Source organism: Erinaceus europaeus, chromosome 2, assembly GCF_950295315.1.
Source record: "Erinaceus europaeus chromosome 2, mEriEur2.1, whole genome shotgun sequence".
NCBI classification, from domain to species: domain Eukaryota; kingdom Metazoa; phylum Chordata; class Mammalia; order Eulipotyphla; family Erinaceidae; genus Erinaceus; species Erinaceus europaeus.
The window spans coordinates 129,010,035-129,027,041 of record NC_080163.1 but is presented as its reverse complement, the minus strand read 5'-3'; the positions used below and the strand labels follow the sequence as shown (position 1 = coordinate 129,027,041).

The window sequence follows — 17,007 nt, the reverse complement described above, 5'->3', positions numbered from 1 at the left end:
ATGGGATTTACAGTCAACAATATTTATACCCCTTTCCCATATTTGGGAGCTACTCTCTTCCCTGACCCAGCTTTCTGGTTCTTTTTCCAGCTATAACATCATCTCCCCAGACAATAACTTGGACCCACCTGCATATCAGATTTCAGGCTCAGGGAAAAAAAAACAACTTGTATTGTCTTTTAAACAAAGAAGATAAAAATGAGTTTTTTCCTGTACACCTTCTAAAATCTGCAAGCATGCTCTCCATCTGCAAAACTGGTCATCCAGATAATCACATGGGTGGAAAAGCAGAAGCCTTTGCTTTATCATGGACTTTTAACTTCAGTCATTTCCATTTTGCTTCTGGTAATCAAACTGTTCCCAAGCTCCACATAAGCTGTGAAAATGTGTGTGTGTGTGTGTGTGTGTGTGTGTGTGCAAATACAAATGGTACTCCAAACACGCACACACTTTCCTGTTTGCTTATTTTTCTCTTTTTTCTTCCTCCCTCAAACTATATTGAATACACTTCCCAGAATATTAGAAGTTGAGAGTTCTAAATCAAAGTGTAAATATTAGGATCTTCATAGAGACCCCGTCGAGGTGGGGAGGTAGAGAATTGCCTGATAAAACCTTCAGTCCCATTCAGTCCCCTGTAATCACCCAGACAAGGCAAGTCAATCAACTAGGAAATGTAGCAGGATTTTTTTTTTTAAGTCAAACATAAGAACAAGGGGCCACCTTATGCTGCAACTGGCAGGGGCACTCAAACATTTCGTCAGCAGAATTCAAGCCAACTTCACAGCTCCCTTTTAAAAAGCTGGTCCTAGGCAGCCCAGAGCAAGATGTGACTGTGCAGTCACCCTGTCCCATAGCTACTGCAGAGGAGCTGGCAAAGTGATCAAGGACTTACCCAGGAGCCATGGCAAAGCATGCGCTTGTAATTTACATCCTGGTTATCACCTTGCTTCTGGACCAGACCACCAGCCACACATCCAAAGCTAAAGCCAAGAAGCACAACAAGCGCCGAGTGAAAGGTAACGGGCTTTTTGGTCTAGAGAATTCTGGGTTTGTTCAGTGTAAAGAGTGGATGGTCAGTGTTCCTTTCCAGTACCTGGCAGTCCTGATGGCAGGCTACACCATCATGTGAATATGGTATTTCAGGCAACTGAGTCTTTTTCATTCTCTAGGACAGTTTAATATTTTATGGATTCATGAGATGGGCTTTTGAATTTTCTTACAGAAAAAATAATGCAAAATTTAAAATCTGCATTTTATATTTAGTATCTAGATATACAGAATAGTTGTTAGAGAGAGCTCACTTAAATATATAGACACCTAGATTAATGACTGAGGGTTAAACAGATCACATTGATTAATAAGAGTGCCATGTTTCACTGGTAGATACTGTGTAACTCTATTCAAATGTATTTGTAATGTAACTACAGCCTTATTAAATGTGTAGCAGAGGATAAAGCTATAGTTAATTATTACTTCTGTTCTATTGCTACTTGTTATGTGAGTCTATTTTCATATCCCTGACAGTATAAAAATGGTCTGTATGATATGTATAAATGTTTTTATGTTTTAGAGAAACTGAATCTAAGTTTAAAAAAAAGTTTCTTTCTTAAATTATTCTCAATTGTTTTCTTGAGTTAGTGAGTGGGTGAGTGAGTGAGTGAGTGAGTGAGTGAGTGAGTGAACTCAGCCCTGGGATATACTGTGTCAGGGATCAAACCTGGCATCTCATGTAAGCAAGTGCTGTGATTTAACATTAAACTTAACTCCCCCGCCTCTACCTTAAACATATTTTCACAGACAGAGTTATTATAGAATGTTTGAAGTCATTTTAATGCAAAATTGAATCTTCAAGCAATGCCAAATTTAGGGTGTGTTTCATTGGTGGGTTAAGAGGTAAAGAATGAAAAGTTTCAAGAAAAAAGCTGATGGTAGTTTATCTGAAATATACCAAAAGCAAAGTGAAAATGTATCAAGAAAGACACAGGGTGATACTTCATGTCCTCCAAATCATTTTCACATCAGCATATATCATACATAACACTGTTTCTTTATCAATTTCACTTCATTTATCACAAACCACAGAAAATACTAGCAAGTGTAAAGTTTTTATTTAATACACATGGGAGGCTGGTGGGCAACACAAAGGATTATATTGTTGTATCATATTTCAGAGATCATAAAATGCTGTTTTTCTAGAGACATTTGTTTGTCCAATTTAGGTTTAGGTGCAAGGTTTCTAAAATTGAGTCTTTATTATTTATATGATATATCCCCACTCCCTCTTTCAGTGAAAATAAATAAAATATTTCTCACACATAAATAATGTCTATCACTCAAGGTGAGGAAGGGGAAGGAAAGAGACGGCAGATTCTGGGTGATGTGGCATATTTTTGCTACTGAGAGGGAGTGGCAAAGTGGTCACTACCCTATAAGGCTGTGGGGAGTGGTGTGAACATGTGAATGTGTGTCTGTGTATCTGAAGCAGTTCAAGTCAAAGACACACACACACACACACACACACACACACACACACACACACATTTTCTTACTGATTTTTTAAGGTAGTAATGGAGAATAAACCTGGAGCCTTGACATGCCACAGTATCCCAAATCCACTTTTCATTCTTTTAATTTTATTTATTTATTTATTTATACCTCCAGAGTTATCGCTAGGGCTCAGTGCCAGCACTATGAATCCACTACTCCTGGAAGCCACTTACCCCTGTTTTTTTTATTGAATAGAACAGAAAGAAATTGAGAGAGGAGAGGGAGAGAGAGATAGAGAGAGGGAGACACTTGCAGACCTGCCTCACTGCTTTTGAAGAATCCCCCCCTGCAGTTGGGAAGCTGGCAGCTAGAACCTGGATCCTTGTGCTGGTCCTCATGCTTAGTACCATGTGCATTTAACCAGGTGTGCCACCACCTGTACTCCTATTTCTTTATTTTTTTATTTAGTTATTTTGTCTCCAGGGTTATCAGGGCTCAATGGTGGCACTACAGACCCACTGCTCCTGGTGGCCATTTTTTTCCCATTTTTATTGAATAGAACAGAAAGAAATTGAGAGAGGAAGGGGATATAGAGAGAATGACATCCTAAAGACCTGCTTAGCTACTTGTGAAGCTTCCTCGTGCAGGTGGGGAGTGGGGGCTCGAACCCAGATCCTTGTGTGAGTCATTGTGCCTAGTACTATGTGCACTTAACTGGGTGCAAGACCACCCAGATCTCCATTCTTTTTATTTTACAGAGAGTGAGAGAGGGAAAGAGAGAAAGAAGAAGAGGGAGAAGAACACCTCAACACAGCTCCACCCTCCAGAGAGCTCCTCAGTGTCATCCATGGTGCAACCATGTGGTGCCAGAGCTAGAACCCAGGGTTTCTAACACAGTAAGGTGCATGCTCTACCTGGTGAGTTTTGTCTCAGTCCCTGTTGCTGTTTATCTTTTAATGGACTGGGTTCACATGTTAAATATCCAAAAACTCCTTCTGCTCATCTTTTCCAACATATCCGAGAGAGTAGAATTGAAGGTAGGGGAAGCAATAAACCTGCACTTGATAAATTGTTTTATCCTCACCCACTAACACACTTGTAATATATCTTTGTACCTGGAACTAATATTAAATGTAATGAAATCAAAAGTGAAAGTGGAGGTCTGGGAATTGATTCAGTGGATAGGGAGCTGACTTTGCAACATGACGTCCTAAGTGCTATCTCTGACACTGCATGTGCCAAAGTGTCATCTGGCCTTTCTCTCATTCCACCTACCACTGGTGAGATAAATAAAATAAATGTTAAAAAAATAAAAGCTATAAAAAAGTAAAGGCAGGCAGAGGTAGATAGCATAATGGTTATGTAAACAGACTGTCATGGCTGAGTCTCCAAAATCCCAGGTTCAATCCCTGGTACCACCATAAAGCCAGAGCTGATCAGTGCTCTCATAAAAAAAAAAAAAAAAAGACAAAGAAAACACCAACGATCTCAATGTAATTAGAGAACTAAAAGCTGAAATAGCTGAGTTAAGAGACCAACTAATTGAACAAGCCAATACTATTTTAACTCACATTGGTAACAAAATAGCTGAACAAAGGAAAGAGTTGAGGAAAATGAGAGCAGAGAAACTGAGGCAGAAAACAGAAATAGCAAGATCAAGGATGAATTAGAGAAAACTAAGAAAGAATTAAGAGAACTAAAAAGAGAACAAAAGACCCTGAAAGCAATAAGACACATATGACATGATATCAAAAGAAGCAATATACAGATTATTGGCTTACCAGAGGAAAAGAGATGAATAGGATGAACACATATAGAGAATATAATAGAAGAAAACTTCCCCACTCTAAACAGCAGAAAGTACATAAAGATTCAAGCTCAGAGAGTACCAAACAGAATCAACTCAAAACTACATACACCAATACATATCATAGTTAAAATGGAAAGAAGGGCAGAGGAATCTGAGGCTGCAGGAGAAAAAAAATATGCACATACAGAGGAAAACCAGTTAGATTATCAGAAGATTCACCTTCTTCACCTCCTTTTGGATGGAGCTTGAAAGAACCATGACAAACCAGAAAGAGAAAGATGAATATGGTGTGATCCCACTCATGCACAGAAGTTGAAAAAATAAGAACAGAAGGGGAAACACAAAACAGAACTGTGACTGGGTTTGGTGTATTGCAACAAATGAAAAGCCACAGGATGGGGGGTGATTTAGGTCATCTTCACATGATGGTGAAGAAAGACCTAGGTGGGGAATTAGACTGCCTTGCAGAAAACTGAGAGATTTTAAACATGTGCCAATAACTATTTGCTGTATACTGTAAACCATTAATATCCCCCATCAGAAAATAATAATAAAGAAATTGAGGTGGTGACACACTTGTTTGAGTGCACAAGTTATTATGTGCAAAGACCCAGGTTTGAGCCACTGGTGCCCACCTGCAGGGGGAAAGCTTTGCAAGTGGTTAAGCAGGGCTGTTTCTCTGTTTCTCTCCCTATCACCCCCTTCTTTCTCAAATTCTGGCTGTCTCTATTCAATAAATAAGTAAAGATAATAAAAAATTTTTTAAAGATTTTTTTAAATAATTTTTTTTAATTTTTAAATTTTTTAAAATAAATTTTAAAAACATCTTCAATGAAATGAATCCAATTACAATGAAGACTAAGGCAAGTATAAACCAATGGAACTACATCAAATTAAAAAGCTTCTGCACAGCAAAAGAAACCAGTACCCAAACCAAGAGACCCTTCACAGAATGGGAGAAGATCTTTACATGCCATACATCAGACAAGAGTTTAATAACCAACATATATAAATATCTTGCCAAAATCAACAACAAGACAACAAATAACCCCATCCAAAAATGGACAGAGGACATGGACAGAATATTCACCACAGAAGAGATCCAAAAGGCCGAGAAACACATGAAAAAATGTTCCAAGTCTCTGATTGTCAGAGAAATGCAAATAAAGACAACAATGAGATACCACTTCACTCCTATGAGAATGTCATACATCAGAAAAGGTAACAGCAGCAAATGCTGGAGAGGGTGTGGGCTCAAAGGAACCCTCCTACACTGCTGGTGGGAATGTCAATTGATCCAGCCTCTGTAGAGAACAGTCTGGTGAACTCTCAGAAGTCTAGAAATGGACCTACCCTATGATCCTGCAATTCATCTCCTGAGGATAGACCCTAAGGAACCCAACATATCCATCCAAAAAGATCTGTGTGCACATGTGTTCTTGGCAGCACAATTTGTAATAGCCAAAACCTGGAAGCAACCCAGGTGTCCAACAACAGATGAGTGGCTGAGCAAATTGTGGTATATATATACAATGGAATACTACTTAGCTATAAAAAATGGTGACTTCACCGTTTTCAGCCAATCTTGGATGGACCTTGAAAAATTCATGTTAAGTGAAATAATTCAGAAACAGAAGGATGAATATGGGATGATCTCACTCTCAGGCAGAAGTTGAAAAACAAGATCAGAAAAGAAAACACAAGTAGAACCTGAAATGGAATTGGCGTATCACACCAAAGTAAGAGACTCTGGGGTGGGGGGGTGGGGAGAATACAGGTCCATGAAGGATTCAAAGGACCTAGTGGGGGTTGTATTGTTATATGGGAAACTGGGGAATATTATGCATGTACAAACTATTGTATTTACTGTTGAATGTAAAACATTAATTCCCCAATAAAGAAATTAAAAAAAGAAAGAAAATCATCAAACTATTCAAAAACCCTTAAAAATTAGGGCAATGATTTCAGAATCCATATCTAATCCCTCACCTATATTCTGAGCTAACTTAGTTCCTATTTACATTTTATATAGTTTCCCCTAATTTTCTACAGAACTTTTGTTCCCTTACTCAATAAGTGGCATTTTTCCTATATACTTTATTACTATTTTAAAAAATAGGGTTTACTGGGATAACAAAAATTACAGAGTTACAATTTAATTATATCTACTACACTTAGGTTTACTTCCAAAGCTGTGGTAATGTCACTTATATAATACTGAAAAATATTTTCTTTCTTTCCTTCACATATGGAAACCTCCTTAAAAGGCATTTAGGGAGTGTTATGTAGCATAATAGTTATGCAAAGAGACTCATGCCTGAGGTTCCAAAATCCCAGGTTCAATCCTCCCCATCACCATAAACCAGAGTTGAGCAGTGCTCTGATTAAAAAAAAAAAAAAACACCATTTAGGATGAAAAAAAAGTAAAGGCCATTTTTTCTCTCTTAATCCTTATCTATTATTAGATGTTGGTAGATGATATTTCTGGAATTTTTTTAAATGCACAACTAAAATGAATATTTTTAACAAATTAAGAATTGACCGCATAAATTACTAGACAAATTTATTTAACAGGGGCCAGTTGGTGGTACACCTGGTTAAGTGCACGCATTACAATGTGCAAGGATCCAGGTTCAAGCCCCTGGTCCCCACCTGCAGAGGGAAAGCTTCATGAGTGGTGAAGTAGAGCTTCAGGTGTCTCTTTGTTGCTTTCCCTCTCTATTTCCACTCCCTTCTCAATTTCTCTCTGTCTCTATCCAATAATAAATAAATAAAACTTTAAAAAAGAAACTGTTTAAAAACCAAATATTTTAACCAGTTAAATAATGAATAACTATCAAAATAAGTCATCCAAATCCTTTGCCTTTTAACAACTGCATAATATTTCATTGTGTGGCTGGGCTATGATTTTTATTATTTTTTCTCTCTCAGTAAACTTTTGTGTGGTTTCTAATTCATCTCCTTTTGATTTGAGGCTTCAACAAACTGTACATTGATTCCTAGGTTAAATGTTGGGATACATTTTTTTCTTTTTTTTTTTACCAACAGGGTTATCACTGGGGCTTGATGCCTGCAAAATAAATCCATCACCCTCTATAGGCATTCCCTCTCCCACCCCCTTTTATTTTCCTTTATTTTATTTGATAGGGCAGAGAGTAACTGAGACAATAGGGGGATATACAGATAAAAAGAGAAGGATTGACACCTGCAGCACTATTTCACAGCTCATAAATAAAGCTTCCTTATGCCAGCAGATGGGGACCAGAGGCTTGAACCCATGTCCTATTGAATGGTATTTTATGCGCTCAGCCACCACTTGGCTCCTGTGATACATTTTTCTTTTACAAATGTTTTATTTATTTTAATAAGATATACATTTCTCTCTCTCTCTCTCTCTCTCTCTCTCTCTATATATATATATATATATATATATATATATATATATGAAGAGAGAAAGAAAATAGCCCTGGCTAATGGTGGTGCAGGGAATAGAACATGGGATTTCAGAGCCTCAAGTATGCAAGTCTTTTGCATAATTATTATGCTCTCTCCCCAGCCCCCTGTGATATATTCTTAAAAGTAAAATTACAGTTAAACACATTTGTCTTTTTAAGAAGATTTACTTGTGTAAACTAGAGAAGGGAGGGAAGAAGGGAAAGAGAGAGAAGAAGGAAGAGGAGAAGGATGAAGGATGAAAAAATGAAGAAGGTTGAAGAAGAAGGAGAAAAGATGGAGGGCTACTCGGCTCTGGCATATAAAGTGCCAGAATTGACTGCAGCACCTCAGACTTGCAAAGCCCAAAGCCATATTTTTGGAATATCTCCCCAGCCCAATATGCTTTCCAATTTTCTCCTAAATTATTACGTCAATCCAAGCTCCTACCTTCAGCGTATGAGACAACTATTCCCATATTTCTTGACAACCCAACATTTAAGCTCTGCCTGTTTAATAAATAAAAAAATATTTTAATTTGCACTCCTTTGATGGGGGATAAGCAGGTATACGGGACTTAGTCAAGTTCCTTATACCTGACTGCTGCAACTCTGGCTCCCAATTTGAATTTCTTCTGTTAATGAGGTTGAAGTTATTTCTCATGTTTATTGACCACATCCTTTGTGAATTATTTTCCATTTTTGTACTGTACCTTTTTTGAAATACAGCATAAATAAAATGTAAAGGGCGTCTTCCCCCCACACACACTCAAAACACCAATTGAATAATTTAATTCCAGGGCGGTAGCGCTGTGGGTTAAGCGCATGTGGCACAAAGCACAAGGACCAGTGTCAGGATCCCAGTTCGAGCCCCTGGGTCCCCACCTGCAGGGGAGTCGCTTCACAGGCAGTGAAGCTGGTCTGCAGATGTCTATCTTTCTCTCCCCCTCTCTGTTTTCCCCTCCTCTCTCTATTTCTCTCTGTCCTATCCAACAACGACAACAACAATAATAACTACAACAACAATAAAACAAGGGCAACAAAAGGGAATAAATAAATAAATAATTTTAAAAATGAAAAAAAAAGAAATGACAAAAATCATTTAAAAAATTTAATTCCGAAAGACTTCCCAGGTATTTACTTCAGAGGTTATAACAAATTATATGTTGCATAATGACTGAAGTTTAATTTTTAAAGTGAAATAGTTTTTCCCTATATTCATGGTAGACAAAACACATCCATGTGTGTCACAAAGGTTGAAAACAGAAGTGAGGCAACCTGGTTAATGACTTCCAGAACAATCTCCCAAGAGTCTAGTATTAATTCCTGTGTCTTTTTGTTAATTAAATGCTGACAGCTTCTCTGTGGAGATCACTTATTTAAATAAAATGAAGCAGGAAGCAGGAGCTATGGAGGGTGACATTTGTAAAGTTGACAACTTGGAAGCAACTCTTTGGTGTTGTTAATATGTCTGGCTCATCAGTGATTTTACACTCTGAATGCAACATTATATTGATTTTGAACTGAAGAGTCCCACTGAGGAAATTACTGTTACTGTATTTCTGAACTGAGATACTTGATGCTTTCAAATTTGATGCTTAGCATCGAATGAAACAGGTGAAGGTCACCCCTGGACACCCCAGAAGACATTTGCATTTTCCTAACCCAAATATTGACACGTTTGGATTACAAAGCAAATATTTGAGGGGCTAGTGGATTGGTATGTTTGGATTTGGGACTGTACAGAAAAATTCAGGACACATACCTTGTACATTATCTATATAGCAACTCCACAAAGAGGCAGCTAGGAACAGTTCATATCAAACTGTAAGCATTTTCTCTGTCCAAGACCTGGTCCTTAGCACCATCTAGTAAAGGCAGTTGCTATGCAAGAAACTGGGAAGAGAATGAGGTGGGAATCAGGGAGATTAAAATTCTGACTCAGGGCCAAGTGATGGCACACCTTGTTAAGCACACACATTATAGTGCACAAGGATGCAGGTTCAAGCCCCTGGTCCTCACATGCAGTGGGAGAGCTTCACAAGTGATGAAGCAGTGCTGCAAGTGTCTCTCTGTCTCTCTCCCTCTCTATCTTCCCCTCCTCTCAATCACTTTCTGTTTCTATCCAATAATAGATAAATAATATTTAAAAAATTAAAAAATAAAATTCTGACTCTGGGGGGCCAGCTAGTGGTGCACCCAGTAGAGTGTACATATTATAATGTGCAAGGACCTGGGCTCAAGCCCTCACCTTCAGGGAGGAAGTTTCACAAGCAGTGAAGCAGTGCTGCAGGTGTCTCTCTTTTTCTCTTCCTCTTTAACTCCTTTCTCTCTGTCTCTATTCAATAAATAAAACATTTTTAAAAAATTCTAACTTCATATTTTATAAGCTGGGTAACTTCCATCTGATTAATTTAGCTTACTTTCTCTCTACTTTGTGCAATTAGGACAGGGGTAGTGTCTACCTCACAGGACTTTTGAAAAAAAAAAAATTAAACTCTGGGAATACCATATACAGTGAATTTTACTAAAAGAATCCTAATATAGAGAAGATAAGCAGAAAAGTTTCAGAAGACAGGATCTATAAGTCTGATAAGGAAATGGACAAAGGTTGAAGCAGTGTTCCAGATGGAGATAATCTCAAAGTACAGTTCCTGAGTGAGACAGTGTACTCTAAGATGCCTCTGAAAGTTGAGTCTGAAATCTAATTATGAACTGTCTCTAACCCAATCTAACCCCACAGATTGGGTTAGAGACAGAAATAAAAAGAACCTTCTAGAATTACTACTACTTATGAATCTTTCTAGCCAACTGATTTCCATGTATGCAAAGCTCAGTTTTACCAAAATAACTCTTGTCTTGAATTCTACAGATATATTTTATTACGGGGTGGGGGGGCAGGTGGTGGCACACTTGGCTAAGTGCACACATTACAGTGTGCAAGGACCTAGGTTCAAACTGTGGTACTCACCTGCAAGGGGAAAGCTTTCATGAATAGTAAAGTGGTACTGCAGGTGTCTTCCCCTTCCCTCTCAATTTCTGTCTCTATCCAAGAAATAAATAAATATTTATTTAAGATTTATTTTATTTGGTTTTCATGTTGTCCTCTTTAAATCACATGCATTTCACTCTTTTTACCTCATCCAACCCTAAAATATCCTCAGAAAAAGATGGAGACCTGAAGACTCAAATTGAAAAACTCTGGAGAGAAGTTAATGCACTGAAGGAAATGCAGGCCCTCCAGACAGGTAAGGCCTTGTCTCAAAAGTGATGGAAAATTATTATTGCCAGAAAATCATAGCCTTTTCAAGTCCTATGTGGGGCATTTCTTCCTTCTCCTCTTCTTCCTTATTCTATTTTTTTTTAATTTTTAGCTTTACCTTTAGGAAAATGAGACAGAAAAGGAGAAAGACCAGAGCACTATTCAGCTCTGACATATATATATATATATACAGTTAGTTATATATATATATACACTCTGAATGCAATATATATATCAATGTTAGGAACAGATCAATCAGATATATATATACAGTTAGTTATATATATATATATACACTCTGAATGCAACATTATATTGATTTTGAACTGAAGAGTCCCACTGAGGAAATTACTGTTACTGTATTTCTGAACTGAGATACTTGATGCTTTCAAATTTGATGCTTAGCATCGAATGTTAGGAACAATGTTATCACTATATCAATGTTAGGAACAGAACCTGGGTATTTATACATTTTTCAAAGAGAAAGATAAGACCAGAGATGCATGCAAGAGAAAAGATCCTAAATGGAGATGATTGTTTCGAAAAGCCAGCTTGATTCTCTATCACCCCCTACTCTCTCTCTCTCTCCCATATATATATATATATATATATATATATATATATATATATATATATTCATATATATGTTATACAAATAAAACTAAGCATTTTAATAACACATTTTAAAAGTCTGTTCAATTTTTTCTCTAATAGACAATGAAAGAATTGAAGTAAATATTAACTGGCTAAAATAATTAAGTATTTATTAGGTATTTCTAAGTACCCACTGGAAAATCTGCTAAGGTTCCTCTAAAAAACGGGGTCACAATACTTTCTCGGGCTACACTGGGCATCAGATGCTCAGGGAAAAACATTGGATAGAATTTACCAAAAGAGGGCTGCATTTCTTGCCCCCTTTTCTGGGGATTAGGGTTCTTAATAATCTACAGTCTTGCACATAATGGGCCAGGAGCATTTATTTCTTCTTGGCTCATAGCAGTGAGAATTGAAAGTCACAGTAAAGTAACTTCTGGAAGAGCATGACTTGCAAAGACCATATCCACAGGAACTGGTATTTTCATAGCAACTCCAAAGCAAAGTAATTTTAATGTAATATGATTCCCATTGTCATTCAATAATGATTTACAAGATTATACAAAAGTAAAGTTTTGAGGATCTCTGCAAGAGACTTGTCCAATTACAAGAGAAACCACTTTTAGGAATGACTAAAGTCATGACCTTCCATTAAGTGTTTTAACTCTCAGACCAATCTGGGGCTATTTTTTAACATAATCAATGTTGCCTGGTGAAGCATTACTTTAATCAGATTTTCCAGGAGGAACAGAATAAGAAAACAAAGAAAGGTCAAGTGCATTTGCAGAAAGGCAAAGAACTTTGTTAACCCTTCATCCACAGTCATGCACTATACATGTTTTATAAACACTGACACAGTTATCCTCAGAAGATTTAATTTAGGACATAGGTGCAATTTTTTTTTTTTTTTTTTTTTGCCTCCAGAGTTATCACCGGGACTTGGTGCCTGCACATGAATCCACTGCTCCTGCTGGATTTTTTTTTTAATTTTAATATTTTTATTTATTTTCTCTTTTGTCCTTGTTATTTATTGTTGTTGTAGTTACTATTGTTGTTATTGATGTTGTAGTTGTTAGATAGGACAGAGAGAAATGGAGAGGGGGGAAGACAGAGAGGGGGAGAGAAAGAGAGACACCTGCAGACCTGCTTCACCACTTGTAAAGTGACTCCCCTACAGGTGGGGAGCCGGGGTTCGAACAGAGACCCTTGTTCGGGTCCTTGCGCTTTGCGCCACATGCGCTACTGCCCGAGTCCCTTTTTTTTTTTTTTTTACTTATTTATTTTCCCTTTTGTTGACTTTATTTTTTATTGTTGTTGTAGTTATTTTTTTTTTATTGATGTCATCATTGTCAGGACAGAGAGAAATGGAGAAAGGAGAGGAAGACAGAGAGGGAGAGAAAGACACCTACAGACCTGCTTCACCGCCTGTGAAGTGACCACCCTGCAGGTGGGGAACCCAAGGCTGGAACCCGGGTCTTTACAACAGTCCTTGCGCTTTGTGCCACATGCGCTTAACCCGCTGCGCTACCGCCCAACTCCCAGGTACAATTCTTAGTATTATGTGCACTTAACCTGGTGCGCGACCGCCCAACCCTGGTGCAATTCTTTACTTTCATTTTGTAAGTGAGGTAACAGACGCACAAAGAAATCAATTAATTACGTTCATACCTAATAAAGACAAGAGCCTGATCCTTCAATGCTTTGTCATAAAACTATCTTTATCTTTGGTTTATTCTGGATAGCATCAAATTACCAATTTCTTATTTATTTATTTCTTTTTGTTTTTTATTGTTGTAGTGATTGATGTCGTCGTTGTTAGGACAGAGAGAAATGGTGAGAGGAGGGGAAGTCAAAGAGGGGGAGAGAAAGACAGACACCTGCAGACCTGCTTCACCTACTGTGAAGTGACTGCCCTACAGGCGGGGAACCAGGATCGTTATGATGGTCCTTGCGCTTCGCGCATGTGCGCTTAACCCACTGTGCTACCGCGGGACTCCTCAAATTAGCAATTTCTTAAGCAGGCTATTACCTGCCTAAGAGAACCACTGGCTCTTCACAGGCAAATTCAGACATAGGGTTTTGTTTGCTTGTTTAATAGTTGTGAAATGCCAGTTAGTTCCCAAGGAAACTCAGCTCGTAGTGAAGCTACACAAATTTGAGATTACATGTCTATCAAAGCAGCACGAGATTAAGGCCTTGTTATAAGGGTGAGATAGAACTAGTTTGCATTATATAACCTACATTTTTTACATGTTGAATTGTTTCAAATAACAACTTATATAAATTTCCATAACCTGATAATGAAAGATACTATTAGTAAATCCCACTTCTTCAGATTGTGGTTATTAAATAAGCTCATCTCTATAAAGTGCTTGTTATGGTGTCCCACATATACAAAATCTCCCATAGATGGCCTCATTATTATCATCTATCATTCATTTCACAAATATTTAATATTATTTGCCAGTTTGAGCTCTACATATATTACACTCAATAAAGTGTCTTCTGTGTGAAATTTCTCATTTTTATAGTCTGTCTTCGAGGCACAAAATTTCACAAGAAATGCTACCTGGCTTCAGATGGTATGAAGCACTTCCATGAAGCCAATGAAGACTGTATTTCCAAGGGAGGGACCCTGGTTATCCCCAGAAATGCCGATGAAATCAATGCACTTCGGGATTATGGGAAAAGGAGCCTGCCAGGGATCAATGACTTTTGGCTGGGCATTAACGACATGGTCACAGAAGGCAAGTTTGTTGATGTGAATGGTGCTGCCATCTCCTTCTTCAACTGGGACCATGCACAACCCAATGGAGGCAAGCGGGAAAACTGTGCCCTATTCACACAGTCATCTCAGGGCAAATGGAGTGATGAGGTCTGTCGTAGCAATAAAAGGTACATATGTGAATTTACCATCCCTTAATAGAGGCTGCTCAAACTCATCTTCCAAGCAAGACCAGTAATCATACATAGGCAAAAGGCCCCCAAGAATAAATCCAAATCTCACAAAGAGTCTGTATTCACAGGAACATAAGTCAGAAAGTTTTGCTACCATATTTCATTATGTCTTTGCCACCCATTTGGGGTACAGGGGACTCAGAAAATAATGCACTACCTGTGTGTATGCTGTGAACAGTTTCTGCAAAATAAGCTATCAAATTCTGCTCTCTTTTCTACTTTCTCTCCTTAAAGACTAGGAAAAACAGATCAGGTCTGCCTTCAAAACACAATATCCTGGAAAACAAGTTTGGGTCACCTGGGTGGTTTTCTCTTGCAAGTTTATTATAGATTTGATTAATGAAAATTCTCTAAATCAGAGATTCTAGGTGCTATCTAACCCCATAACTTTGCTATCTGGTATTCACTGTGTTTCATCTCACCATAGAACTTTGTTTTCCTGCTGTCCTGCCTGTTAGTTGGTGCATCTCCTAGCAGGACTGTAACTTTTCTATCACAGCAGAACACTATTGACTTAGAGAGGTTCTGATTTAACTCTGTTTCCTTCAGAACCATTCCCTGTCCCACGTGTACAGCCCTTAGGTGGTAAATTCCCTGGAAAAATCTAAATAAAGGATCACATTTGGTCAATTTTCACTCTCAGCATCCCATTCCATTTCATTGTACAACTGGAATAGGTAACCGCTATGGCAGTCAAGTACAGCAGAGTATAAGGGAAACATAGAAAATATGTATATTTTCTCCTTGCTCTAGCATCCTTATACTCCACTATGAAATCGGGGATGGACAATATATGTTAGTTTAGCCCTCCTTTTTTAAACATAATTTAAACACATAGTATCTATTTCAACAGTCATGTGTTTAAGTCTATGGGGGGGGGAATCTATCTTTGGAGGTTGCAAATTGTATTTAAATAATATTTGGAGTCACACTGTGCAACTTTTAATGCTGTCAGATTTAATTCCCATTAAATTCTTTAACTAGATAATGTAAAATAACTATACTGCTGAATGTAAACTTACAAAGTTTAGGCTTGGGAATAAAGGGTGTTTTTTTTTTTAAGCAAATGATTCTAAGTATATACTGTCCTTTAAATAACTGTACTTATTTTTATCTAAATGTTGAATTTCTTTCTTTAAATGTTTAATGAACAACATTCTTCAATGCAAATTTTAAATACACATGCTTGGAGTTAAGTTTTAGTTTTCTTTATTACACAATAATAAAGCTTGACTATTGATCAGTGTGGGTGTATTTGGATGTTGATTGCAATTATATTATGCTGGTTTATACAAAACATTGTATAAATTGGGGAAGAAATATTCTAGATTTTATTACATTAGTAATTAAGATGTACTCAGAAAATAGTTTCACCTGACAATAAAAAGGTAAAGCCAGTTAGAGGAGGGGAGGGGATCTTGGGGGGAAAAAACAAACAAACTTGAACCTATAATTGTTTTGGGTTAACCTCAACACAATCACAATCTTCTGTAAGACTGACAGTAATGAAGGTGAAAGAGACCTCCTCTGGAACACTCGCTCTGGAATGGGAACTGACGGAAGAGCAACTATATAGAATGTTGTTAGTTTCAGGAGTCGGGCGGTAGCACAGCAGGTTAAGCACATGTGGCGCAAAGCGCAAGGACCGGCATAAGGATCCCGGTTCGAGCCCTGGCTCCCCATCTGCAGGGGAGTCACTTCACAGGCGGTGAAGCAGGTCTGCAGGTGTCTATCTTTCTCTCCCCCTCTCTGTCTTCCCCTCCTCTCTCCATTTCTGTCTTATCCAACAACAATGACATCAATAACAACAACAATAATAACTACAAGAATAATAAAAAGACAACAAGGGCAACAAAAGGGAAAATAAATAAATAAAATAATTTTAAAAAAAGATTTTCTAAAAAATAATGTTGTTAGTTTCACAGTGCAGGAAGTGGTACAGTGAATGAAATATTGATCTCTCATGCATGAAGTCCCAATTTCAGTCCCTGGCAATGTGTGTGTCAAGGTGATATCTAGTTCTTCTTTTCTCTCTCTTTACTTTCTCATTATTAAATACATAAATTTTTTTTTTAATGTAGTTACTCTCCACTGAGGAAAAAAAAGAGGCATGGGGGCTTGGTGGCACCACACCTGATTGAGCACACATGTTGCAATAAGCAAGGGCCCAGGGGTCAAGCCCCCAGCTCTCACCTACAGGGGGAAGCTTCACAAGTGGTGAAGCAGTGCTATAATGTCTCTGTCTCCCTCTCTACCACTCCTCCCCCTCTCAAATTCTCTCTGCCTTATCAAATAAATAAATAAATAAGAAAAAAAAAGTTCTGGAAGGTCTTGCAGCAATGACATGATTTAGTATGAAAATCACACACCTTTCCCACTCCTGAAGATAACTTTTTAAAATATATTTTATTTATTTTATTTTAATGAGGCAGACACAGTAAGAAAGATCACAGCACTATTAGCTC

At 37.7% G+C, this 17,007-nt stretch overlaps 1 protein-coding gene across 1 annotated transcript; it reads left to right on the top strand.

Moving 5' to 3' along the window:
• Positions 1 to 819: 819 nt before the first annotated feature.
• CLEC3A (C-type lectin domain family 3 member A) lies at positions 820 to 15,842 on the top strand. Its single transcript, XM_007516632.3, has 3 exons — positions 820 to 1,016; positions 10,893 to 10,976; positions 14,116 to 15,842. The coding sequence occupies exons 1-3, from the start codon at positions 902 to 904 to the stop codon at positions 14,505 to 14,507; spliced, it is 591 nt and encodes a 196-aa protein (XP_007516694.1). The 5' UTR covers positions 820 to 901; the 3' UTR covers positions 14,508 to 15,842.
• The last annotated feature ends 1,165 nt before the right edge of the window (positions 15,843 to 17,007 follow it).